Source organism: Hyperoodon ampullatus (assembly GCF_949752795.1).
Source record: "Hyperoodon ampullatus genome assembly, chromosome: X".
NCBI lineage: Eukaryota > Metazoa > Chordata > Mammalia > Artiodactyla > Ziphiidae > Hyperoodon > Hyperoodon ampullatus.
In genome coordinates this window covers 22,089,399-22,116,966 of record NC_136913.1, presented here as the reverse complement: position 1 = coordinate 22,116,966, position 27,568 = coordinate 22,089,399, and the positions used below count along the sequence as shown (strand labels likewise).

Here is a 27,568-nt window from a genome sequence, read left to right as displayed (position 1 = left end):
ATTTATGAAATATTCTAGCAAAAAACTGCTCCACTGAGCCTTCAGATGAAGTTCCAGTTTATGGGAGATACAGGGAAAGGGGGACAAATTAACTAAAACTTCAAAGACAAAATCAAAGAAATCAAGGTGGGACATTTTTGCAGGACAACTGGTATGGTCCAACAACAAAAGATTGTTCTAGATTAAAAACAGCTTGAGACCTACTCAGATGTGTTATGTGGTCTTGGAACTGATTTGTTGTTTGGACAAATCAGGGGAATTTTCATGATGAAAATGTACTGACACGGAAAGGTGGAGATGGTTAAATGAAATAAAACTAGGTTGTACAATAGTATGAAAAGTATGATCTCATTTGGGGAAAAATACATATACATATATACAAATAGCAAAATATCTGGAAGAACACAGATAAAGCTCTAAGAATGGTAATCTCTGGGTTATGGGAATACAGCAGTTTCTCTTTTTTTGCTTTTTTATATTTCCTAATTTTTTACAGTGTTCATATACTGCTTTTCTATTACTAAAAGGTTACTTGAAATTAAACAAATAATCAGAACCCTTACTCTTGCTAGCAGAGTTGGAGCTTAAAGGTAGTCAGAAGAAAAAGAAAATTGGAAACCAAAGATTGGATTATTGTCCTTATTACTACGAAGTAGTGAAACTTGTTATTCTATGATTGATAATTTTCTTCTTTTTTATTTTTTTATTGTGGTAAATTGTACATAAAATTTACCACCTGGTTAAGATGATAAAAAAAATGTTTTATTAAGTGTACAGTCCAGTGGCACTAAGTACATTCACAGTGTTGTACCACCATTACCACCGTCCATCTCCAGAACGTTTTCATCTTTCTCCACTGAAACTCTGTCCTCATTAAACACTGAATTCCCTTGCCCCCTACTCCCCAGCCCTGGCGACCACCATCCTACTTTCTGTCTCTAGGTGCCTCACGTAAGTGGAATCATACAATATTTGTCCTTTTGGATCTGGCTTATCTTACTTAGCATAATGACTTCAAGGTTTATCTATATTGTAGCACGTCAGAACTTTATTCCTTTTAAAGGCTGAATAATAATACTCTGTTGGATAAACCACATCTTGTTTACCTTGACTGATAATTTTAACTTCTTTATTTTTCCAGTTTCAACCCACCTACAGACTTTCTCTGAACATTCTTCTGTGAATTCTATGGATGATGACAAATTACAAATTAATTACTTTTTAAATAAGATTCATGGCAGGATAAACCCTGCTTACTGCTTTTAATACCTCCACAGGGCAAGGACTCCTAGAACATCAAGGTCGCTATTGGAATTGCTACTCTGGCTACCCAATTCTTGCTATCCTTCCTGTCTGGGGTGAAAAGGCTACTCCATTCTTTCTTCAGGGATCACTTTGCTTTTCCAGTGATAAAACCACAAAGATGTGGCTGAAAATATCAATTGTCTGGCTGGTACACACTGGAGGAAAATCAGATACTTTATAATAGAAAGAAAAGTGGTAAATTACTGTTTTGCCTTGTATTTGGAAGCATCCCTGGGTTCACTGCTGGGATTGCTCCAATCGTCAGCTTCAGGTGTGGTCTTGTAATGGCGCCATGCGGACTTATTAAAAACTGGAAGTCTCTCAAATGATTCACTTGAAAGAGCCTAAGGAAAAACAAAAATAGACACCAAAGGTCCACAGTGTCATCTTGCTCACATGAAATACTAACCCAAATTTTATTATTTAAAACATTAGAAACCTTATTAATATATATTTTTAGAGTTATATTAAAATTACATTTTAGTAATTTACTTAGACTGATCAGGATGAAATTAAAGCTTTTTTAAAGGAATAAAAACATTCACTCATGAAAAAGCAGTACTGAAGTAAACATGACCAAAACAAAAACTATTTTAGTTCAGTTAATACTGATGTGAGATATTCAACTGTCTTGACTATATGGTCTTAGACCAAACACTACTGTTCACTGGGCATCTGTTCTCCCAGAGGGCCCTGAAGAAATAGTTTCATACACAGTAGATTTATAAATATAAGCTCATAAAGTGATATCAAATAGCATATCATTTATATGCATTGGCATCTAAGATAAACACTCAAGATAACCAGTTATTTTATCATATAACATATAACACACTAAGCAGCTGTTAAAAGGATGAGCCAGTTCTGTATGAACTGATATGGAAAGATCTCCAAGATATGTTGGAAAGTAAAAAAAAAAAAAGCAAAGTGCTAAAATAATCATTTGTGTGAAAAAAAATCAGATTTCCCCCCATATTTTTATCAATGCAGAATCAACTTCCATGAGGATCCACATGAAACTGGCATCCATGGTCACCCCTGGGAAAGAGAACCAGGTGGCTCTGGGCCACTGACGGGAGAGACTTAGTTTTCCCTTTTGTAGCTTTAAAATTTTGTACTATGTGCCCATATTACATATTCAAAAAATACTCCAAATATTCTAGAGTTTAGATGTAAATAAAAGTGACTCCACCAATGAATGAGAAAACTTGTTTTACAGAGAACTTTGTTATTCGATCAGACTTTTAGGTAACCATATTATGAGCACTGAATTCTTGCAAGTTTGGGAAAGCTGGCAAGTTTCTAAAACAAAAGACTAAAAGAATTCAGTTTATGAAAACCTGTCTCCTTTTAGATTAGTCCTTTCAATGGGTATACAATTTTTTAAAAAATCACAACTTAGAATTATGGTTTTAAAAATCAATATTTAAATTTTTACCTCTCCATGTTTCCTATTTTGCTATTATCTGAGCATAAAATCAAGGGTAGGACATAACTTGGTTTTCACGTAAAACTGGAGTAAATCTGAGCTGAATATAGGAGATGATATAGTGCTATTCTCCATTAGTTATTAGAACTCATAGCTTTAAAAAGTAAAGATGCCTTCATATAACAGAAATAAAATGAAGTACCTTCAAATAAATGACAGCATCAGTACCCACGCCTTCCATAGAATAGAGTTTTAGATCTCCTTGAAAATATCTAGCATACAGACGAGAAATTGGCAAGCCATAACCAAATCCAGCCTATCGAGAAAAGAAAATTAATACGGTGAGACAGGCACAAAACACTAACACATTGAGTCTGAGGACCATTTGCAAGATTAAAATAAATTCTTGATTCGTATTTAAAGCAAATAAATTATTGATCCAAACTTTACAATGATGTATATGCTCATCTATGGCAAACAATCTGTTTTCACCCTGCAAAAATACTTCTCACATGTTTGGAAAAGAACAGAAATACTCTGATTTTTGACTAATGCTTTTTGAACGCTTTAAAGCAAATTGTTAGCATTGTTAAAGCCCAAATCAAGTAGAATTTGAACCAGAAACCAAAGTAAACCACATCATTCCAAAGTTCCACTATGATTTCTTTGCTCAATTGAGTAGCACAGGAGTTGAAATCTAATCGTACCAAGGCTAACACATGAAAAGAAAGCAATCTCCTAAGAGCTACTTCCTAAGGCTCTGGGAACGCTGCAACATTTTGACACGTGGTAGTCCATATATTCTTAGAGACAAGAAAACAATTCCAGTACCCTCCTATACCTCTATGTCATAGAACCCTGACTGTCAGTAACAGGTTGTTGGGGGAAGAAAGAAAAGGTCTCCGATATTGATAGGAACAATTGAGACTAATTTCCAACACTCTGGGGTGGAGGGGAAGGGGCTGTTCCTCAAGCTTCGACCCCTCTGATTAAGTCCACTGACAGGGTGTCAAAGGATCAATAGTGTCTGGGAGGACATTTCTGAAAAAGAAATGCGTGTGTCACGGCACAGAGCTGTAACATAGTAAGGTGTTTGATGAAGGAGTTAACGTTTCCTAGTAGTACATACCCACACGCCCGCTTAAAAGCTGAGGAGAGTTAACTAATTGGGAGAGATGCCAGTGGAAGCATTTCTTCAAATGGAGAGCCACCAGGCACACTGGAAAGAATACAGACATGGCCAGTGCCAGCTTGACGATAATGAGCTCAATGACCTTGGGCAAACCAGTAACCTCATTTCCTGATCTATAAAATGGGAGGTGGGATGCACATTTTTTAGAGCTCTCTTACTTCAATTGCTCAGTGTCATTTTAAAAAAAAGATGACATCACAGCTGCCCTCAAGATGCTATTTTGAGACCTGTAACAGACGATCCATATTCCTTTTAAAAAAATTGCGGAAGGTTCTAGATTTGCTTGTAGTGTCCTTTTTTCTTTTGACATTTATTTAAGTAGGTACCAGAAACTAGTCAAGGCAATGGCCTTCAAACTGATCTTTCAAGAATTTTCTTGAATCCTATGTAAACGACTTCCTCTCCATTTTCAATATGCAGTGTTAACAAACCCTGTCTAGAATAAATGATGTTAAGTGTTGGATTTTATTCATACATATAAAATATAATCTTACGTGCTTGTCAGTCAGGTACAACTTGAAAATGAAAATTTACACCCTGAACCATTTTGCAGACTGACAGATATGTTGCTGTGCTTAATGACAAAGGGTTCACTTGCTGTTTGTCAATTAGAAACACTCAGCGGGGGGAAGAAAGTGTGGCCCTACCAGGATCTAAATGCTGCCATGGTAACCAGAGGCTTTCCTCACTTCCTGAAGGTTATTTCCACAGAAAGGGCTCTGAAAATGCATACACCACCTATATGTTTCCTGCTTATGTTATTTCATATAAAAAATTTAATGTGTTCATAATTTAACACTTTAATTATATAAACAAATTTGGCGGGGGAAGTTCAAAGGTCCTGGGTGATTTGGGTCTCTATGGTATGCAGCGCCGAAGTACCCAGGGCCAGCTGCAGCCAGACACGCTGTGCTGTTCCCTGTTCACCTGCTATTAAACTTCCACCCCCTCCAAGGGGAGTGCCAGGTGGTAAATGGTGCTCCGGAAGCAGTCTTAACCACAGGGAAATATTTTTTCTCTGTATTGGGGAGGTAGGTACTCAGCTCTGAATGTTTCTTAGACACAAATTAGAGAAGAAATCTGAGTCCAAAAGAGTCATAAAGAAAGCAGCAGTGGCATAAAATTCTCCCTCCTTCAAACCATATGGGAAACATTCAAATGCAACAAGGCTAATGCGACAACCCAGAGAAAGAGCCAGCGCTGTCCCTTCTCGAGTGAATGGTCTTTCCTCTAGCAGCAGTTTCAGAGGCTTACCAGCGGCGCGGCTCTCGTAGGCTCCAGGCTAGGTCTCGGAGCAGTTGAATACATGTAGTTAAAAAGACGATCTATTTTTCGTAGTGGGACCCCACCACCTAGGTCACTTATCTGTAATGTACAAAATGTTAAAAGGAAGAAAAACAAGAAGTCGTCATCAATCTATACTTAGCAGGAGGCAAGGAGTTCATTAAATAAAGTACATACTAGATTACTCTAAACCGTGCAAGGGCTTGAACCCCCAACGAAATATGGTCCCTTTGTGAACAGTGTAAAACAAAGGAGGCGGGCAAGTGGGGTTAGGATCCGATACGCTTGGGTTTGAGATCTTGTTCAGCTCCCTAAAAAATGGGGTTCCAATGAAGTTTAAACGAGGTAGCTTAAGCCAAGGATCAAATGCAGTACTTACAAATAAGACACTCAGTTGTCAGTTCTCTTCCCTTCCCTTTGATTCCTCAATGTTTACACACTATTAAATTAACTGATAATTCAAGTATACGTACAAATAAAGCAGTTACCTTAATGGATAAGTCTTCTTTACCCAGAGTAACAAGGGTTTTAACAGCTGGGTAACCCTCTTTTCTATCTTCATATAGTTCAACTGTCGCTCTCATTGAGTTCTGAAATCATAGAACCTTTTTTTTTGAGCATGCCACCAACTCACAAACTACAACTTTAAAAAAAGAAACTAGCAAAAGATTACCGATACACAACAATTCTTTTGTGGGGCAAATACCAGTTGGATTTATATAGCACTTTTTTCCCCTCTAAAGAACTTAACTAAATGTGTGTTCAGAACAAGGAAAAATTTCTTGATGCTTTACTTTGTTTTTATCTCGTTTTAGTCTCATCCACCATACTAAATGCTTATTTTCCTTTCCTTCCTGTCTTCTTTTTTGCTTTAGGGTATTTAAATTATTCAACTCTTAACCAAGAGGGATGTTTTTATCACGTGTAATGAGGCCACAGAGGCTCACTGACGTGTGCTTTAAATCCCACTATCAGTCTGCACTAACAGAGCACCCTTCCGCTAAAGAAGGCGGAAAACCTGAGAGGATTCATGCTTCCCACAAAAATTAATCATTTGGCTGGAAAAAAAAAAGTAGAAGAAATGTCAGGTGAAAAGAAATTCTGAAAAAGCCACAGCTGTTGAAGAGCAAGTTCACAACTGAATGCCCATCTCAACCTTAAGTGTCACATCAGTAACATAATTTTGGGAAGCAAGTCAGCATAACTGATTTTTCAGGTGTTTGGTTTAGGGTTTTACACATTGGAAGAAACGAAATTTTAGCTCAAATGCCTTGTGCCTGTAATACTGCTACTTACATGCCATTAGTTACTGGTTAATAAAAGCAACAGCTTAAGGTATAGACAGTCTTTTTTCTTTTGGTCCAGCCCTTCCACATCTTTGCCCCCTGCCTCTGTCAGATCTTCTGAATTTTCTAAATTGACTCAAATGTGTAAAAGTGTTAACGTATCTTTCAGGACTGGAACAACTGCTAATGCACCGACATGGTGAATGTTCAGAAACAAAAAGATGCATAAACATGTTTTTATTTTGATCTGGCTACCACCAATAAAGCCTTTGCCAGATCTGGAAACTAAAAAGCATCTCTAAGCTCATATCTGAAGAAAAAACAGTATGGATTTTACATAAAGCCACTAAAGTACAATTAAGCTTCAAAATCAATATGTACTAATATTCATGAAGACTATACTGTACACAGCAAATTTTCACCTCAGAGTGTACAAATTATAAAACCCACAGGGTATCAGAAATAGAATTTTTAAAATGGTTATGCAAAACCTTTTTCTTATGCTAATCTGATGAATCCATTATGCCCTGAATCAGAGTAATTTAAAATGAAGACTTCTTTCCATGTTTTTAAATTCCACTTACCTTGAACAACTCAAATAGCATGTGAAACAGATGTGAGGGCACATAAACTACCTGAATAGGTTTGTCTGGAGCTTTGGCTGAAAACAGAGACAAAACCGTCAATGAGTAAGGATCAAAACTAGAAGAAAGTCAAGAATGTTGTTTGCATCCTTTCTTCCAAGTACATAAAAAAAGAACTCTACAAAAGGCCAACGTAGGCTTACAACTCTAAAGGCAGGGCTGAGCAGAAGCATGTGCTTTGAAGTCCAACAAACTTGGGGTGAAATCCAGTTCCTTCACTTACCAGCTATGTGACCTTAGGCAAATTTCTCTCTTTGGAACTTACTTCAGCAAAACTGGAATATCATCACCTATGTCCTAATGTTCAGAGCATTACATAAGGTCATCCAAATATCACTTGGTGTTTCTCAAAATGGGGGACACCCTCCACCACCACCACTGACCCCAGTGGTCAGCCAGGGGAGTGTGAAGCCACAGAGGTAGAGGGGTACATCCTCTTGGAGACTTGGACTAAACACGAATGTTAAGTTCTGTTAAATGATGACAAACAAGGCATACTACTTGCAGCTAGCAGACCAACTCCCAGAGACCTACAGTCCTTTCTCCTTGTGTCGGGGATCTTCTGAGGAAAATCCGAGAAACCCTGAATCCCAGAGTAGGATACAGAGTAGATAATAGAAAATTTAGGCTTTCATCCTCCTCGTGACCTGAAATCATTAAGAGACCAAAACTACGTAAGCTTTCTCAAGTAGAAGACCCATGTTATGATTTCAACCTAACTACTTCCTCTAATAAAGTGAGTAATTAACAGTAATAGAAAGGAGAGCAATCATTTGTTTGCTTCTTAGCAGCTTACAAAGAGCTTGCACATACATTACCCAAATGAACTCTCATGACAATACTGTGTGGCTCACAGCGTGGGTGGCTGAGGACACAGGCTTTGCTGAGGTTATGCGACTTGCCTGCCATAATGGACGAGGCCTGGAACTGGACACCTGAACTAAGAGTTTTTGATTCTAAATCTTGAACCTTTTGATGATCAGTTATTTTTTAAACTATTAAGTACTATATACAGCAATATCCCCTTGTCCATGGTTTCGCTTTCTGCAGTTTGTGTTACCCATGGTCAAACGAGGTTCAAAAATATTAAATGGAAACTTCTAGAAACAAACAATTCATAAGTTCTGAGTAGTGTGATGAAATCTCATGCCTTCCTGATCCGTCCTGCTCAGGACGTCAATCATCCCTTTGTCCAATAGATTCCGCCCATTAGACACTTAGTAGCCACCTTGGTTATCAGATCACTGTCACAGTATTGTAGTGCTTATGTTCAAGTGACACTTATTTTATTTAATAGTGGCCCCAAAGTGCAAGAAGAGTGATGCTGGCAATCAAAACTACAATGAGGTATCACACCGGTGAGAATGGCCATCATCAAAAAATCTACAACAATAGATGCTGGAGAGGGTATGGAGAAAAGGGAACCCTCATGCACTGTTGGTGGGAATGTAAATTGATACAGCCACTATGGAGAACAGTATGGAGGTTCCTTAAAAAACTACAAATAGAACTACCATACGACCCAGCAATCCCACTACTGGGTATATACCCTGAGAAAACCATAATTTGAGAGATACATGCACCCCAATGTTCACTGCAGCACTATTTACAATAACCAAGACACGGAAGCAACCTAATGTCCATCGACAGAGGAATGGATAAAGAAGAAGTGGTGTGTGTATACACACACACAAACACACACACACAAACACACACACACACAAACACACACACACACACACACACACACACACACACACAAAGTGGAATATTACTCAGCCATAAAAAAGAAAGAAATAATGCCATTTGCAGCTACATGTATGGACCTAGAGATTATCAAACTAAGTGAAGTCAGACAGAACAAAAACAAATACCATACGATATCACTTATATGTGGAATCTAAAATACGATACAAATCAACATATCTATGAAACAGAAACAGACTCACAGATACAGGGAACAGACTTGTGGCTGCCAAGGGGGAGGAGGGGTAGGGAGGGAAGGAATGGGAGTTTGAGACTAGCAGATGTAAACTACTATATACAGGATGGATAAACAACAAGGTCCTACTGTATAGCACAGGGAACTATATTCAGTATCTTGTGAAAAACCATAATGAAAAAGAATGCCTATATATGTATAACTGAATCACTTTCTGTACAGCAGAAATCAACACATTATAAATCAACTATATTCAATAAAAAATATTAAAACTAAAAAAACTTTCTGACTTTTATTATCAGTTCCTATGGATTCTCAGCATGTGAAATTCTTTTTTTATCTAATATTACATATTGCTTCATATATATACATGTACAACAATATTTGCTGTACACTTGAAACTAACACATTATATGTCAACCATATTTCAATAAAAATTAAAAAAATAAAGTGGGTTCCCTGTAGAAAAAATAAAAAAGGTGAACATTGATTGTGTTGGTAACATAACCAGGTAAATATTGCTCACTGCAGATCAGCCACAGGAATAGACCAGGATGACATTTCTTTCCCTATGAGTCCAACGTGTCATGAGTCATGTGTCACTTGAAGGAGAATACCACCAGCCTTAAGGTGAAATGGATTCACTTTATCCACCTCCAACTATTCAAAATCATGTTACATTTTTAGGTTGCCGAATATTTGGACCATGTCTTTCTGATACTCCTCTTCTTGGGTAACTGGACAAGAGACATATGCTTTCCTCGTCACATCACTGAGATCTTCCAGCCTCTTTTCTATTGCATGGGATCCATTCCATTCTTTAAGATGTTTCAAATTAGAATCGACTGCTTTCCAAACATGCTGCACAGCCATCATCCTCAAATTGTTTTTGATTGAAGTTCTAGCATATTTTTTGCTATTTCTTATACCTACATTATACACACCATTAGGTCAGTCACGTAAACTACCTCAGAAAGCTATGCATGGGAAATACATTTCTCAGTCCTTATACCTCTGATTCACTTGATTGGAGGTTTCACCAGGTATAGAATTTGGATTTGAAATCATTTTCTTTCAGCATTTAGAAAGGCAGGGGGAGGGACTTCCCTGGTGTCGCAGTGGTTAAGAATCCGGCTGCCAATGCAGGGGACATGGGTTCGAGCCCTGGTCCGGGAGGATCCCACATGCCACAGAGCAACTGAGCCCGTGCTCTAGAGCCCGCGAGCCACAACTACTGAAGCCCACGTGTCTGGAGCCCATGCTCCGCAACAGGAGAAGCCACTGCAGTGAGAAGCCCGTGCACCACAACGAAGACCCAACACAGCCAAAAAAAAAAAAAAAGGCAGGGGGAGAGGGGTCTTCTGACCATGACAGCGCAGCTGAGAAGTTCAATGCCAGTCAGGTTTTCATTCATGCTGCTGGTTTTTCGCCCGAGGTCTGATACATCTTGGTTGTAAAATTCTTGTTGAAGAATGAGGAACTGGATTATTTGTTTGAGAGAGTTGACTTCCCCCTACGGCTCTCTCCTAAGTGGGAAGGCTGACTTGGAGCTCTGTGTACCTGGTCAAGACTTTTCCACTGGCTTTAGGATGAGCGGACAGCAAGCTGGCCTCTGACCACAGGGTCCCCCAAATGCCTGAATGAAGAGAGCTTTACTTTGGGATGATGATACTCAAATGAACAGCCCTAGTTTTTCCCAGGTTCTTGAAGAAACTACTTTGATTTTGATTTTTGCCCAGGGGAAAATGCTCGTGGATGTTGGCAGGCAGAGCACAGCCAGAGTTAAGCTGCTCCCCATCACCCATCCTCACTCCACCTGAGACCAGCTTTCAATCAACCCCCATCTTTTACCTTCCCTATCCAGTCCCTGACACTTCCCAGTGCTGCTCCCAGAGTCCCTCCAGGATCATCCGATGCCATTTCTGCTGCAGCCTCCTCTTTCGTAGCTTCTTCTGCTCCTTTGGCAGGAGGTGGGATCAATGGCCCACTGACGAGTCCCCATGACGAGTCCCACGAGCCCCCGCTGACGAGGATCTGACTCCTCGCTGGAAAACAGAGTCACACACACTCTCTCTCCGTTTCTTTGCTGTTTTTCTTTGTATTCCTTTACTGTCTTTTTAACGGAGCCCTAGGAGCACACTGAATGCTTAGTCTATCTTGTACCAAAGGGCATGATTAGTTATAAATAACCTTCTGAAATCAACCTTTTCGCTCCAGATCTCAGGGAACTTAAAATACCTTTGATAGCTTTGTTTTGTTTGTTTTTTTTCAGTTCAACCAGCATTCTCTAGGAGCCATCTGACAGCTTGCTCAATTACTTGTACTTTCCTTTGAGAACATTATAGTTTAGATGTCTTTCCTTCCTTTTATTATTTTTTTATTATTTATTTATTTTTAAAATAAATTTATTTATTTATTTGGCTGCGTTGGGTCTTCGTTGCTGCGCACAGGCTTTTCTCTAGTTGTGGTGAGTGTTGTTGCAGTGCACAGGCTTCTCATTTGTGGTGGCTTCTCTTGTTGCGGAGCATGGGCTGTAAGCATGTGGGCTTCAGTAGTTGTGGCATGCGAGCTCAGTAGTTGTGGCATACGAGCTCAGTAGTTGTGGCTCACGGGCTCTAGAGCACAGGCTCAGTAGTTGTGGTGCACGGGCTTATTTGCTCCACAGCATGTGGGATCCTCCCGGACCAGGGCTTGAACCCATGTCCCCTACATTGGCAGGCATATTCTTAATCACTGTGCCACCTGGGAAGTCGCTTTCTTTCCTTTTAAAACCATGTCAAATGTCTTTGTCCATGACTCTTCCCTAATCCTGGGTCGAGGAGCTTTTACATAGTAGACCCTTAATAGATTTTAGCTGGCTTTCTAAAATAAGACATAAATGGAATATGAATTTTCCATCTAAGGGTACATTTTAAAAAGTCAGTGGAAAAATGGTCCAGGTTTTTCATGCTCAAGACTCAAGAAATAATAAAGTCCCTATTTGCACAGTCATTGCTCCAAATGCCATTAGTTGAAATGACATTTAATAAATGCCAAAAGAACTCTACATAGGATATAAAGAGTTTTATCTTCAGACAGTTCTCCTATAAGCATGAAAAAAACTGGTGGCTAAGCAGAAAAAATTCATTTAAGAGAAATATAAGAGAAGCTTGATCCACAGTTGGTTGAACCCATGGATGCGGAAGCCTAAGATATGGAGGGATGACTATACTATGCCATTTTATATAAGGGACTTCAGCATCCATAGATTTAGGAATTCCCGGGGGTTCCTGGAACCAATCATCTGCAGACACCAAGGGAGGGCTGTATATTAATAGGAATTTAACACATTTGGGCCTCCAGTGTTCCATTTCTAAAATGAGCACTGTACATATTTCACTGGGTTAACATAAGGGTTAAATGAGATAATAGTGATAAACTAGTTTACATAGAGCCTGCCACATAGTAACCAGCCAATAAATGTTGGCTATTACCACTACTAAAAAATTAATTTCGACAGTGTTAACAGAGCTACTAGTAATGGCTTTTTTATTCTTGTGTAGGACCACCCGACTAAAAATATCCACAAAAGTATCCAATTTGAGAAAACTAGAGGTCAAAGACTCCAGGATAGATGCATACCTTTTCTACGAACCCTCTTATAACAAAATTTACATAGTGCGAACTGAAATCTTTACTTTTCCAACCAAACCTGAAGCTATAAATCAACCTCTTGACAGGAAAGACTAATCTAGAAATGGTGAAAAAATGCAAGTGTGGCAACCATACGTCTTTATCTTTCCTGAGTCAACCCTGACTTCCAGTAACCACCCTTTATTAAATTTCCAGCACATGCCTGGTGTTCTGCTTGAGGTCTTAGAAACATTATTCTTTTATCACCTCACATGGAGAGCTGACAGATGAGGAAGCTGGGTGTCAGCAGCAGCAAGGTGACTTGTCTCCTAAGTGTCAGAATCCAGATTTCCAACACCTGGCTGGCTACAAAGTTCACCTCTTTCCTCTAAGCCATGTTGCTTTACCATACAGATGCCGAAAATGTACGGTAAAAATGTTTATTTGCTTAATGCTTTGGCAACTGATTTCTCAGGAGAATGAGAATGCTGAGAACAAGCATGGTAGAATGGCTACCCATCTTTGGAGCAACCCACATGGGTTGCCGCGGGTAGCTAATCAGAAATATTTGAAACCTGACGTAAGGTAAATAAAATTCTGTTGTTTTTAATCTTCCTGTGAAATGTGTTACCAAAAGAATAAAAAAGAAGTTTACTACAGCTAGCTCCCAATATTCAGAATGCTAGTGATGACTGTAAATACTGATGGTGTTCACACAGTATGTTCTGCATAATCCTATTTACTACTTTCTCAGGGGTCTGCATTGGGAAAGAAAAAAATCAAAACTTCAGAAAAAGAGATCATAGGGCAAACTCACAGAACTTAAATTCTCAGGTAGCAACAAACTGTTCTTTGGGATTCATGGCAGCGTCAGTCCTCTGAAGTACAGAGCACAAGGGAATGGAAGCATCCTGAAAGGGGATGCTATGCTAGTTCACACGGGCTCTGAAAATGAATCCACAGAATCTGGATCTGACTCCTCGCTGGAAAACAGAGTCACACACACTCTCTCTCCGTGACAAAGCCCATGTCTGCTTAAGGCGTTCAGGACCAACCTCTGACCTCCGTCTCTAACACGGAGCTTGTTAGAGCTCAACTGCAGTGCTTAACCGCACTCACAAAGAGCTTTGGCATTCAAGAAATAATAGAAATCATAAATACATCCCCCAAAGCAACAAGAAACTAGAGGCTACCTATAACCACCATTTCTCTTAGTGATGGGGAAAAAGGGCTTCAAAAATCACGCATGAGACAGTGCCAAAAATGGTTGGAAAGCTTCTCCCCTGGTGAGGTGCACTGCCCGGTGTGACAGCCTCGCTGGGAAGGAACGTGCTGACCTGGCTGGCACCCGGGAATCAGCAAGACCAGGCTCCCTGCTCTGGCCTTCAGAGTGAGTGAGGCTACCATTCATGCAAACGAGCAATTAATTACCACCGGTGAGTTTAAGTTCCATGTTTGACAGATAGAAATCGGGACAGTGAGGTCAGGCTCCACCTAGCCAGTAAGAAGAAATAGAATATTAAGATGCTTCTACTCAGGAATGCTCAAGCAAAATCCACTTGGCGCTAGAGGTATATTTCTTCAAAATAGGGGTGCAACTCTTCTCAGAGAACCCAACAGACTTTGAAAGGGGCATTGATTCCACACCTCCTAGTAGAACGTAGGGGCAGCTGTCCTACGACGGCAGCCTGAAGTCTTCACATTTTGAACTCATTATAAGAGAAATCGATTTTTGGAATATTTTTGAGAGGGAATGTGGTTTATCTTTAATGCCATACCCTAAGACCCCATACCCTAAGACTCAGTTGTTCCACACTTCTAAGTATCTAGCCTACAGAAATACTTCCACACGTTCATAGGTTTTCCCACGCTCCAAATACACACACACACACACACACACACACACACACACACACACACACACCTTCATGCCTCATTATATGGAATACGGGAAAATCAGAAATCCACCCAATGGGAAACGATTAAATAAATTATGATAATCTACACTATGGATAATCTCTAAATGACACTAATACATGCAAAGATCTTTAAGGTGAAGTGAAATACACAAGTTAAAGAACGTGCATGGTTTTAGCCTCATTTATGTAAAAACCAAAACTCTGTACGGGAGCAGAGTAGTGGGGACTTTCACTTTTTACTCTATGTTTGTATTTTTAGAGATAAGTATGTCTCTTTCATAACTTACAAATAAAAAAATAAAAGTAACATGTAAATATAGTTTCACACAACTAATACAAAAATTAGCTAAAACCCCCCTATCCAGAGAGCTGTTGTTTGTATTCTGGTGGTATAAATCCTTCAACTTATTATCCAATGAACTTGCACTATTACAAACTTTTATAACCTGTGGTTAAAAACTCAACTTTTCTCAAACATTAAATATTCTTTAAAGCATTGTTTTGAATGGCCGCATAGTATTCTATCTTATGGGTATACCAGAATTTATTTAAATAATTCCCTATTGTGGAGAACTTGGGTTGTTTTCTAATTTTTCTCTGTAAGAAAACTACTCTGATCATCATTCTTATACATGTATCTGTGCACATCTCTATTTCCTTTTTTATTTTTAACATCCTTATTGGACTATAATTGCTTTACAATGGTGTGTTAGTTTCTGCTTTACAACAAAGTGAATCAGCTATACGTATACATATATCCCCATATCTCCTCTCTCTTGCGTCTCCCTCCCACCCTCCCTATCCCACCCCTCTAGGTGGTCACAAAGCACTGAGCTGATCTCCCTGTGCTATGTGGCTGCTTCCCACCAGCTATCTATTTTACATTTGGTAGTGTATATATGTCCATGCCACTCTCTCACTTTGTCCCAGCTTACCCTTCCCCCTCCCCGTGTCCTCAAGTACATTCTCTAGATCTGCGTCTTTATTCCTTTTTTTTTTTTTTTAAGTATTGGTTCTTGATAGATTTTAAAAAATTTTTAATGACTTTCGCATATTTTTTATTTATTTGTTTTCATTTTTTGGCACTCCAAGGGGCATGCGGGATCTTAGTTCCCCGACCAGGGATCGAACCCGTGCCCCCTGCAATGGAAGCACAGAGTCTTAACCACTGGACCACCAGGAAGTCCCTCTATTTTCTCTTAATAAATTCTCTGAAGTTTATTTACTGGACCAAAGAATATAACCATTATTACTTTAACTTACTGGGCCAAAGAGGAAGAGCATTGTTAGCCTGTTTTTTTAAAGAAAGGCTATACCAATTTAAATGTATGTCAGAAATGTGTAAATTTGGGGGACAGAGTATTTTTCTGGGGAGCAATTCAAAGCATTAAAATGTTTTAATCACTGCCACTTTGAAAGACAAAAATGGCATTCCTCTATGTTTTTCTTTGTACTTCTTTGATTAGTAAACACTTTTCCACATGTTTATTGACTGTTTGCACTGGTTATTGTGAGAACTGCTTATTTACGTCTCTGTGCATCTTCCACCTTGATTACTTCTGTTCCAAGAGCTTGGAGTTCTAATAGATAACACATTCCTGTACAAAAACTCACTGACCAGAGATATAAAAAAGGTTTTAAAACCACAGAAAGATGAAAAAGCAGCACAATTTTAGGATCTCACTGAAATATAGCTCACGTATAATCAGTTTTTTAGTCAGCTTCTTTGTATTTAAGGTTGAAATTATTTTTCTTTTACCATTGAATTCTTCAACTTCCAGCTCTGGAGCTACCAGATAATACTGTTCACAAAGCATCTTGGCAGTTTCATATGCATCTGCAAAGAGAGAAAAAAGTTTAGCTGCTGCGCTAACAGCATGGACTCAGACAGATAGACTCAATAGAATAAAGAAACAAGGACAATCTGTAACCTGACAGATTTAGAATTAATCAACTACTGCCTTAAAAAATAGCCTTTTTTGGCTACAATAGAATTACAATAACTGAACCAAAATTTCCCTTTTAGTTTTAATGACCACAACAATATCAAAATACTGCACTAATGACGACATAGCCAGCTTTATACTAAACATGGCTTTAACTTTTAAATATTCCTAAGAGGCATTTTTCATGAAAAATCTATAAACTCAAGACTATACTTCCGGACACATGCAACCTGACTAAACTGTACCAAAAAGATATTTGCTGTAATTTCAAAAATAATAATGGCAACCATCTTAAGATTTGCCAATTATTTGTAAATTAAACATCAACAAGTATTTGCTAAATGAACGGGTTTCCATGAGCCACACAATTTAAGTTATTGGAGACACTACTCTTGCTTCGAAATGTCCTCTAAATCAAATATACTTCAATAAAATTAAAACATTTTTAAAATGTCCTTTAAGTTAGTTAAAGGTAACAGGTTGGGGCTGTTATTTTCTCAAAGTCTGAGGAGCAACAGTTTGCTTTTGAAAGGAAAAAAAAAGGACAAAGGGTAAGAAGATCAGAGCCATTACAGAGATGAATAGAAGACAGAATTCAGGAAGGTACATTCAAAAGATGGGGAACAAATTCAGAAAGCTACAGTGCATTATTTTACACTGCATGTGTGCTTTTCTCTTGAACTGTAAGCAATTTGAGGTCAGGGTTTCTGTCTTACACTTGTTTCATAACTCACACAGAACTTATTTCATGCCTGTTAGCTAGTCAATAAATATTCCTTGGTTTGATAAATTTTAAACCTTTTGATAATCTACTTTTTTTTAAAAAAACAGCTTTATTGAGATACAATTCTCACACCATACAAATCATCCATTTAAAGTACACATACAATTCAATGATTTTTAGTGTATTCGCAGAGTTGTGCATCCCTCACCACAATTAATTTTACATTTTTCATCACCCCCAAAAGAAACTCCATAACCATGAACAGTCATTACCCCCGCATCCAGCCCTACGCAACCACGGATCTACTCTGTCTCTATAGGTTTGCTATCCTGGACATTTCATATAAATGGAACCATACAATATGTGGCCTTCTGCGACGGTTTCTTTCACTTAGCATAATGTTTTCAAGGGTCATCCATATTGTAGCATGCATCAGTGCTTCATTCCTTTTTATTACTGAATTAATATTGTATTATGCAAATATGTCACATTTTGTCTATTCATTTATCCATCAACAGACATTTGGATTGTTTCCACTTTTTGGATATTACAAATGAACGTTCACATGTTCATTCATATTGCTATAAACATTCATGTCCAAGTCTTTTTAGTGAAGATGTGTTTTCACTTCTCTTGGATATAGACCTAGGAGAGAAAAATTGCTTGATCATATAGCAGCTGTATGTTTAAACGTTTGAAGAACAGCCAGACTGTCTTCCAAAGTGAGGAGATTTTTTTAAGTTCCACCTTTACAATTTCGAAAGATCAGATATTCAAATTACTTTAAAATGCTTCATGATTGCATTTGCAATGTCCTCAAGTGTATATCAGCTCTTTGGAGACAGGCTCGTACTTCTTTTATATTCTCCATGTCAGTACTGTGCATAGAGTAGATACTTAAGATTCAAGCAGTAAGAGGAAAGAGGGAAGGAAGGAAGAAAGGGGGAAAAATAAGCCTGACAGAATTTAAATACATTAAAAATTGACAATGTCAATCTAAAATAATACAAAAGATAAGATTAGGGTATGTTCAGACTATAAGGTTTGGTTCATTTCCCTCCTATTGCTACTAAATTTAAATTTTACATAATATTTGACCTCAGAGGAAAAATTCTCACTTTATTAAACTTTTAGAATTAAACCACTATAGGGACTTCCCTGGTGGTGCAGTGGTTAAGAATCCGCCTGCCAAGGCAGGGGACGTGGGTTCAAACCCTGGTCCGGGAAGATGCCGCGGAGCAACTAAGCCCATGCGCCACAACTACCGAGCCTGTGCTCTAGAGCTCGTGAGCCACAACTACTGAGCCCACGTGCCACAGCTACTGAAGCCCGCGCGCCTAGAGCCCGTGCCCCACAACAAGAGAAGCCACTGCAATGAGAAGCCCGCGCATCACAACGAACAGTAGACCCCCTTGCTGCAATTAGAGAAAGCCCACGCGCAGCAACAAAGACCCATCACAGCCAAAAATAAATAAATAAATAAATTCATATTAAAAAAAGAGAATTAAACCACTATGAAGAACCACAGATAGAGACATCAGAATCTCTCTGACAAGATGAAATAATGAAGGATAGCCAAAGGAAACGTTAACAAGAGGAGAAAAAAATTTAAAAAGAGTTGATCGGTGTGAAAATAGACATCAAAGTGGACTGTATTTAAATCCTAACAAAAAAAATTACAATTTAGAATTATATTAAGTTCGCAAGTTTTTTTCGTAGGGTATAATAAAACTCATCAAACATCTGTACAGTTCTTTTGGAAAAAGAAATCAAGATTCACTCTCTGTGCTGTGGCTATACCACCAAACAATGCTACATCTCCACCTAGCGACACAACAGCACAAAGCTGACCAAGAACTCCCAACACTTGAACCAATAAATACTGAAATCTAAAAATGATGTTTTGTTATCCACATAAAATGCCAATACATCTCCACAGAACAACTCCTCCAAGGATAGAACACCTTTAAAGATGTTTAAACTGCTCTTCCATTCACCAAAAAAACAGGAAACGAGCCCAACTCCACTAAATGTGCTAGTTCCTCATGGCATTAGCTTGCTCAATAGCGTGAGATTATAACAGCATTATTAAGAAAAAGTATGACACAAATGTAACATGTGGAAGATAGGAGAGTCCAGATAGATGCAGCCAACTAGAAACTCAAAGACTCAGTATGGCTCCTGAAACCACATGAATAAGAATTTTTCAAGCATTACCACAAATTACAGTGTATCAATGCTGTAATTAACAACCGCATTATGAGCCTTGAAAAACTCAAGACATGACAATGAGACTCACATATACCAGCCAGCCAAAAGTCTTTTGGGGGCAGTACTGGTAAAAGCTATATTCATATGCATCTTTATAAATTCCCGTGGCACATCATAATGCCTTGGGCACAATACACACCCACTGGGCTTCTGTTAAATGGAACAATCCTGCACATGCAAAAATTCTCTAGGTTCAATCAATTATACTGATTCGAGATGTTCTTTTTGGTCAGACTGGGAACTAGTGGGCTAGAGTGGTTCCCAAACCTGTGTGTGTGTGTAGAATTCATTAGCAAGTTAAAAAAAGAAGTATAGGTTAAATGAACCCCTGGAGATGCTGATGCAGTAGCTCTGTGTTGAGGCCTGGGAATCCATAGTTTTAAAAAATTCTCAAGAGAAGGTAGTAGATTTGGAGACCACTGGCCTAGAAAGTCAAGGCTGGGTCATGCTAATTCTATCACTGTCACTCCCATGCCATGAATGATCATGGGGGCACTGAGGAGTATGACAGCACATATATACTCAAATAGGATACTTCTGTTTAAGTGAAGTACCATAAGAATGGAAAAGTTTTTAAAAAATCACCAACATAACAACCAAACTTCAGCTATTGGCTTAAAAATTCACTTCCTTTATATCTAGAGTAAAATGCAAGTGCTACTAATAATAAGCTTTCTAATAAAACTTTTCTATTGTTTAAATAGAAACAAAAATCTTAAAATATGATAATTTATCAAATTACTTTTATCTGTAATATATTTGAGTCACTATTTACCACCCAATCTTTAAAAGGAAATATCAAGAAATGATTATTACTGCCACTGAACATAAGTGATTTTCATTGTTTTAAGAACCTGTTTTCAAGGGAAATAAGGTATTGATGATAAAGTAACAAACAGAACTGTAGGGGTAGGGACTTCCCTGGTGGTCCAGTGGCTAACACTCCATGCTCCCAAGGCAGGGGGCCCGGGTTCGATCCCTGGTCAGGGAACTAGACCCCACATGCCACAACTAAGACTTTGAATGCTGCAACTAAAGATTCCACATGCCGCAATGAAGATCCCACGTGCTGCAACTAAGACCTGGCATGGCCAAATAAATAAATAGATAAATAATTTTTTAAAAAAAGAAAAAAAACTGTAGGTGTAGCACATTTCTACATCCCCAGGATAGAATACCCAAACTATAAACACATAAGACTAAAAAAGACTGAGCCATAAAGAGTAAGGTGAAGGTTCACATGGCAACCAGCCCAACAGATCCATTGTAGCCACAAATCAGTTTTAAGAAGCACACAGGAAAATTTAATAGTGTATGGACGCTATTTTATTAGATGTTTTTATTAGAAGATTTTCCTATTCAAAATTCACCAGAGGACCCTGCTATCAAATACTGGACTGGCCAAAAAGTTCATTCGGGTTTTTCCGTATGATCTCGAACGAACTTTTTGGCCAATCCAATATTAGCCTCTAACACAAATAGATGCCATTGTTTGTTTACAGATATCTTATAAGAGACTGGACAAAGATGAATTTGAGTGAGAAAACAAACATGAAAAACAAACATGAACAGGATACCAAAAACCATAAAGCTCGAGTTTAAGAAACAATGCCTGGGGCTTCCCTGGTGGCACAGTGGTTGAGAGTCCACCTGCCGATGCAGGGGACACGGGTTCGTGCCCCGGTCCGGGAAGATCCCACATGCCGCAGAGCGGCTGGGCCCGTGAGCCATGGCCGCTGAGCCTGCGCGTCCAGAGCCTGTGCTCCGCAGCGGGAGAGGCCACAACAGTGAGAGGCCCGCGTACCGCCCCAAAAAAAAAAAAAAAAAAAAAAAAAAACAATGCCTGAACAAGGTAAACGTAAACGACCACAAAGCATCAGAGTCACAGGTATGCTGCTTTTTTTTTTACTCCATTTTATTTATTTTTTAAAATTAATTTTTATGGGAGTATGGTTGCTTTACAATGTATGCTGCTTTTAAGAAACACTTTTAAGGGCTTCCCTGGTGGCGCAGTAGTTAAGAATCCACCTGCCAATGCAGGGGACACGGGTTCAAGCCCTAAGGCCATGCGCCACAAGTACTGAGTCTGCACTCTAGAGCCTGCGAGCCACAACTACTGAGCCCGCGTGCTGCAACTACTGAAGCCCGCATGCCTAAAGCCCATGCTCCACAACAAGAGAAGCCACTGCAATGAGAAGCCCGCGCACCACAACAAAGAGTAGCCTCCGGCTTGCTGCAACAAAAACCCAACACAACCAAAAAAAAAAAAAAAAGAACCGCTTTTAAGTCACAAAGCAATTCTAATAAGGTATGTCTATCATCACTTACCCAAAACCCATCCCGAGTGGGAAGCATCAGGGTTTTTTTTAAGTGCTAGACCCTCTCCCACTGCCCAAAGCACAGCCAACTGGAGAAGTGGGGGGCAGAACACCTAATGTAAGGGCGACCAATCCACAGGCTGACTAGAGTCCTAAAACCTGCGGTTGTGGGCAAAAAGACGGGCTGAGCCGGTGAAATTCATCTTGTGCAAATTCAGGATGGAGACACTCAGGCAGGGCAGAAGGCAAAAGGAAACACTTAGAGTTATGATGATCTAGAAGGCCTGGAGTGCCTGTCATTGCCCTAAACAAGCTGCCCTAAAAAGGCTGCCAGTCTACAGACAAGAGAGTGGGGCTGAGGGGCTGTGACTCGACAAACCCACTTACTAAGATACACAGAAAAAAACCCTTGCTTTCTGTTTCCCAGTTCCAATTTCTATAGCTCCGACTACAAAGTGGTTCCTGCCCTAGGATTACCAAGGGACCAACTAGGTTCTTTTAATACATCCGTCTCTTGAGTTGGTGGGAGTGGGTCTCTGTTACCTGCAATCTGAAGAGCCCGAAGTGACAGCACAAGATGTTATTTCTGAACCAGAATAATGACACGCTCTCCTGATACCGTTTGTATGCTAAAAGCCGAGCAATAAGAGCATTTAGGAACAACACAGGCAAGCTAACCTCGCTGTGAGAGCTGACTTTTGTGCCAAGTATTTAAGTTTGTACCTTTAAAACGATCTTATCACAGGATTTTCCATTTTGTTTCCTGGTTTCTTACACAGAAAGGAGGGAAAAGGGTCACAATGGAAGGCACCTCCCAGAGGATAATAGGAGCTGCTCTACAACACTGATTCTAGCATTCACTGCAACGAGGCTGTAATTTGCAGACGTGTAAAGGTAGGTATTAATGTGCTAAATAAGCAGCAAGGAGGCGTGCTTCAGTGTTCTGCACATTCAATTACAATGATGCAAGATGCAGCCCACTTCTACACACTTATACGACTGTCTAGTCAAAAATAACAAGTGTCCCTACTCTTCTACATAAAAGTCTCCTAGAGTCTGTCTCAAGAGATCTAAGTATGGAATCATTGTTAGTTCATTAAGGCTTCCTAAGGCTACAAAACACGCATGTGTGCGTGCATAGGCACGTATGGGTGCGCATGTGCATGCACGCACACACACACACACACACACCAGTCATTTGGTCTGGACATCTGACTATGCTTAAACCATGCAGGACCTTCACAGCTGAGAAATCAATAGCAGAGCTATCATTAAAACTCAGAACCCCTACACCTTGTAAATCAGGTTTCCTAAAACAAAAGGGAAAAAAAAAAAGAGACAGAGGGAGAACAGTATGGAGGTTCCTTAAAAAATTAAAAATAGACCTACCATATGACTCAGCAATCCCACTACTGGGCATACACCCTGAGAAAACCATAATTCAAAAAGATACATGTACCCAATGTTCACTGCAGCACTATTTACAATAGCCAGGACAGGGAAGCAACCTAAATGTCCATTGAAAGATGAATGGATAAAGAAGATGTGGCACATATATACAACAGAATATTACTCAGCCATAAAAAGGAATGAAATTGGGTCATTTGTAGAGATGTGGATGGACCTAGAGTCTGTCATACAGAGGAAGTAAGTCAGAAAGAGAAAAATAAATATTGTACAATGTATTAACCCATATATGTGGAATCTAGAAAAATGGTACAGATGAACCTATATGCAGGGCAGGAATAGAGATGCAAATGAAGAGAATAAACGTGTGGACGTGGTGGTGGGGGGAAGGGGGGATGAACTGGAAGATTAGGATCGACATATATACATTAGCATGTGTAAAACCGATAGCTAGAGGGAACCTGCTGTATAGCACAGGGAGCTCAGCTTCGTGCTCTCTGGTGACCTAGATGGGTGGGATGGGAGGTTGGGGGGAGGGAGTTCCAAGAGGGAGGGGATATATGTATACATATAGCTGATTCACCTCGTTGTACAGCAGAAACTAACACAACATTGTAAAGAAGATTAGCTGAAAAATCTCAGAAGGTATGAGAAGGTGAAAAACGAGTGAAAAAATACCAACTACTTTCAAAAGAGGAAGGGAGGTAAGACGTCACTGAGAGTTGAAGGAAGCTGACACACATCTCTTCCTCTCCTTGACAGCATTCGGGGGTATTGGGAAGAAGAGCTGGGGAGGCGTGGGCCCTTTGGGACTCTCTGACTATTGTCCCTGGGGCATTTGGGGTGGAGACTCCAGTGCCTTTTTGCTAGAAGACATGGAAGAACTTCCAGGCCTTCTGATAGTTTGTGCTGTCTGCCTTGTTTATTTTTTCTCAGTCTTATTTTGAGCCAGAAAGAGCTTCTGCTTGGGTATGCAGACACTTAGAAAATTAAAAGTGGGGTCCACAGGGCATGAAACAGAAAGCTATTAAAATATGCTTTGTCCACGGGGAGGAAAGAGACCTTCAGGCTTCCTGCTAGGGTGCCTAGCCAATTTTGCCATGGTAGGAAAGGTAACTGATTTACGACTAATATCTCATTGAGGAATAAAGATTATATACACCTAGCTGGGAAAAGTATTTGAATATAGAGGTTATGAGTATAGCAGATCAGACACTGAATTCATCTAGGAATGTGGTGTGTGATGGGCATTAGCGCTGGAGATGGGGTAATACACAAGTACTATGGATTTCATATGAAGAGACACATGATTCACAGTTGCTATCTGTAAAGTTGGTATGAATTCAATATGAAACAATGTTCTTGCTGGGTTGTGAAGACAGGTGATTTTTAGTCTCTTCCCTCTTTTCCCACATTTTCTCAATTATCTTCAATGAGCACTTTTTATTATTTTGGTAATATGGTATTAGTCCCCTTGACTGACCAAAACAGAAACAGAAGTTGGATGACTGACAAAAAAGTTGGATAGTGGGAAACCATAAAATGACTACAATTGTAAACATTAACTTAAAATACACATTTGAATACACAATTTATTCCTCTACCAATCTTTTCATATAAGGCCAATGTCTCTCCTTTGAAGAGGCGTCAGCTTGGGGTTCCAGATCATACTTCTTAGATAAACAATATCACACACATCTATGAATTCCAATTCCTATTTCTTTAGAGTGCAATAAACTTAAAGATACTTGTCAAGCAATCCGAGTGCAGATTCCTTCTGGGATTTTTACTCAGTGCTGCCCTGTCACCTAAAAGTTATCTTGTTCACAGTCATTTCCTTACATTTGTAAGAATCTCTTCTCTATCAAGGCTTTCCAAAGCATTCAATTTGATTTTTAGGGAAATAAGTCTCTTTTGTGTACTCACATTTCTTCAGTTTACATAACATATAAATAAATTATGTATATTTATACATATTCATGTGGTATAACTTACACCAACAGTGTGAGGACAAGTAAGTGACCCTTAGTAAGCATATGTCTCACCAAGTGGAAGAAGCATCAGGGCATTCTAGAAAGTATGTACAGGCCAAGCGTCCTCAGTGTGCTGTGGGTATGATTTATGATTTATGAAGGGAATGAAGGTGGCAGAAGAGCTGATGACGTGGAAGTTGCTTTGCAGGTTCATGCAGCTTCAGAATCTGAAACCAGCCTCCACTGTTGTCGTAAGGAAAGAGGCTATTAAGAAATGAAAAACACGGTTTGAAAGAAGCGGTGGGGAACAGGGAGCAGCGCAGTCCTTGCCCCTCGGCCCATGAGCGTGAGGGTAGAAGTGTGCTGGGGGAGGTGACATTCCCCGTGGCAGAGGGGCATGGGGGGGTGATCATCATGGGATACAGCTTTGCCAGGAGCCCAGGCTTTAAGTTGTGCCAGATGAGTGGTAGGAATGGTTACATGAGAGGATGGAGTAAAATGTGTTCATGGTAACTGGCGGACTCATTGGGTATCAAGTCAAAAGGGGCAGGAGAAAGAGTGAAGATAAAGCTGTGAGTGAGCGCGGGAAGAGGGAGAGGGTGGGAGGCGACCTGGCCCAGGGTCAAAACCTCAACTAAAAAGGCCAAAGAAAGCAGGAGGCACAAACTTCTAGTTTCTTTCTTTCAAATACTGATCCAACTGTTTTGCACACAATCTTCCGCTAGTGTTTGGTATGAAACTTCTGTCCCTGAGAGGAGTGATGCAAGCCTGGATGAGAGTAATTCCAGCCCTTGAGGAATTTACACCCCCATTAGAGAGACCAACATTAGTACGGAACGATGCCAAGACCAGGCAGGATGTAAGAAGTCCAGTAAGAGCCACACAGACAGTAAGTGCTCAAAACGACGCCTTCTGCTCTCCTCCAGCATCCAGCCTCATCCTCTGATTCACCTGGGCGCTGCTTCAGCCCTCTGCCCTAACAACTGCCAAGAACTCTCCGTTACTTCTCTACTTACACTGACTCATGGTTAAAATCTCTCTAAAAAATTAGTGAGACTTTTTGTGAAGAAACAATGAGATGATAAAAAGGAGTATGTTTTTTTAACACCTTTATTGGAGTATAATTACTTTACAATGGTGTGTTAGTTTCTGCTGTATAACAAAGTGAATCAGCTCTATGTATACATATATCCCCATATCTCTTCCCTCTTGCATCTCCCTCCCACCCTCCCTACCCCACCCATCTAGGTGGTCACAAAGCACAGAGCTGATCTCCCTGTGCTATGCGGCTGCTTCCCACTAGCTATCTATTTTACGTTTGGTAGTGTATATATATGTCCATGCCACTCTCTCACTTCGTCCCAGCTTAACCTTCCCCCTCCCCATGTCCTCAAGTCCATTCTCTCTCTATGTCTGTGACTTTATTCCTGTCCTGCCCCTAGGTTCTTCAGAACCATTTTTTTAAAGGGAGTATGTTTTTACGACTTTATTATGAAGAATTGCAAACGTTGACGGAAGTGCAGAGCACAGTGCAGAGAATCCTAGTGCACTCATCACCAGCCTCAACACTTCTCAACACAGCCTGATCTTTTTCACTGCCCTACGTCTTGATAATTTTGAAGCAAATCCCACAAGGCACTTCATATCATGTGTGATATTTCAAAATACCTCTCTCGAAGCTAGGACACCTTAAAAAAATAACCACAATACCAATATCACACCTAAAAAAAATTATATTTCTTGAAATATTTCATCAAATATTCAACTGTCTTATAAATGCCCTAAATGTTTTAAAATATTCTATAATTTATGCCAGAAACAAAAGCAAAGGCACCAACTTATTATATAATCAATGGTATAAATGAGAAGGCAAATGACTCACATGATGCCCAAGGATGCTCATGAACTTGTCTACCTACAGCCCTTCCTGGGTGCTAGTGCTGCTTCAGGAGCTCTACATATATTATCTCACTTAACCCTAGGATATAGCTGAATTGCCAAGAGCACCATTTTACTGATGAAGGAACTGAGGCCCAAAGAGGTTCTGTAACATGTCCAAGGTCACCTAGCTAACCTAAATGTCTATCAGCTCATGAATAGATAAAACAAAATGCAGTCTATCCATACAACGGAATATTATTTGGCCATAAAAAGAAACAAAGTACGGATTTATGCTACAACATGGATGACACTTGAAAACATTGTGCTAAGTGAAAGAAACCATTCACAAAAGACCACATACTGTATGATTTCATTTATATGAAAGGTCCAGAATAGGAGCATCTATAGAGACAGCAAGTACTGGGTTGGCCAAAA

At 39.5% G+C, this 27,568-nt stretch overlaps 1 protein-coding gene across 1 annotated transcript in view; it reads right to left on the bottom strand.

Annotated features, from left to right (window-relative positions):
• Positions 1–27,568, bottom strand: part of PDK3 (pyruvate dehydrogenase kinase 3) — a gene marked incomplete at its 5' end in the record, with an annotated part of 70,378 nt that overhangs the window by 3,590 nt on the left and 39,220 nt on the right. Inside the window, 6 exons of the mRNA XM_079727567.1 lie at positions 1,510–1,649; positions 2,937–3,050; positions 5,181–5,291; positions 5,699–5,800; positions 7,081–7,157; positions 16,373–16,450. Coding sequence (XP_079583693.1) covers positions 1,510–1,649; positions 2,937–3,050; positions 5,181–5,291; positions 5,699–5,800; positions 7,081–7,157; positions 16,373–16,450 — 622 coding nt within the window. The remainder of the gene's footprint in view (positions 1–1,509; positions 1,650–2,936; positions 3,051–5,180; positions 5,292–5,698; positions 5,801–7,080; positions 7,158–16,372; positions 16,451–27,568) is intronic.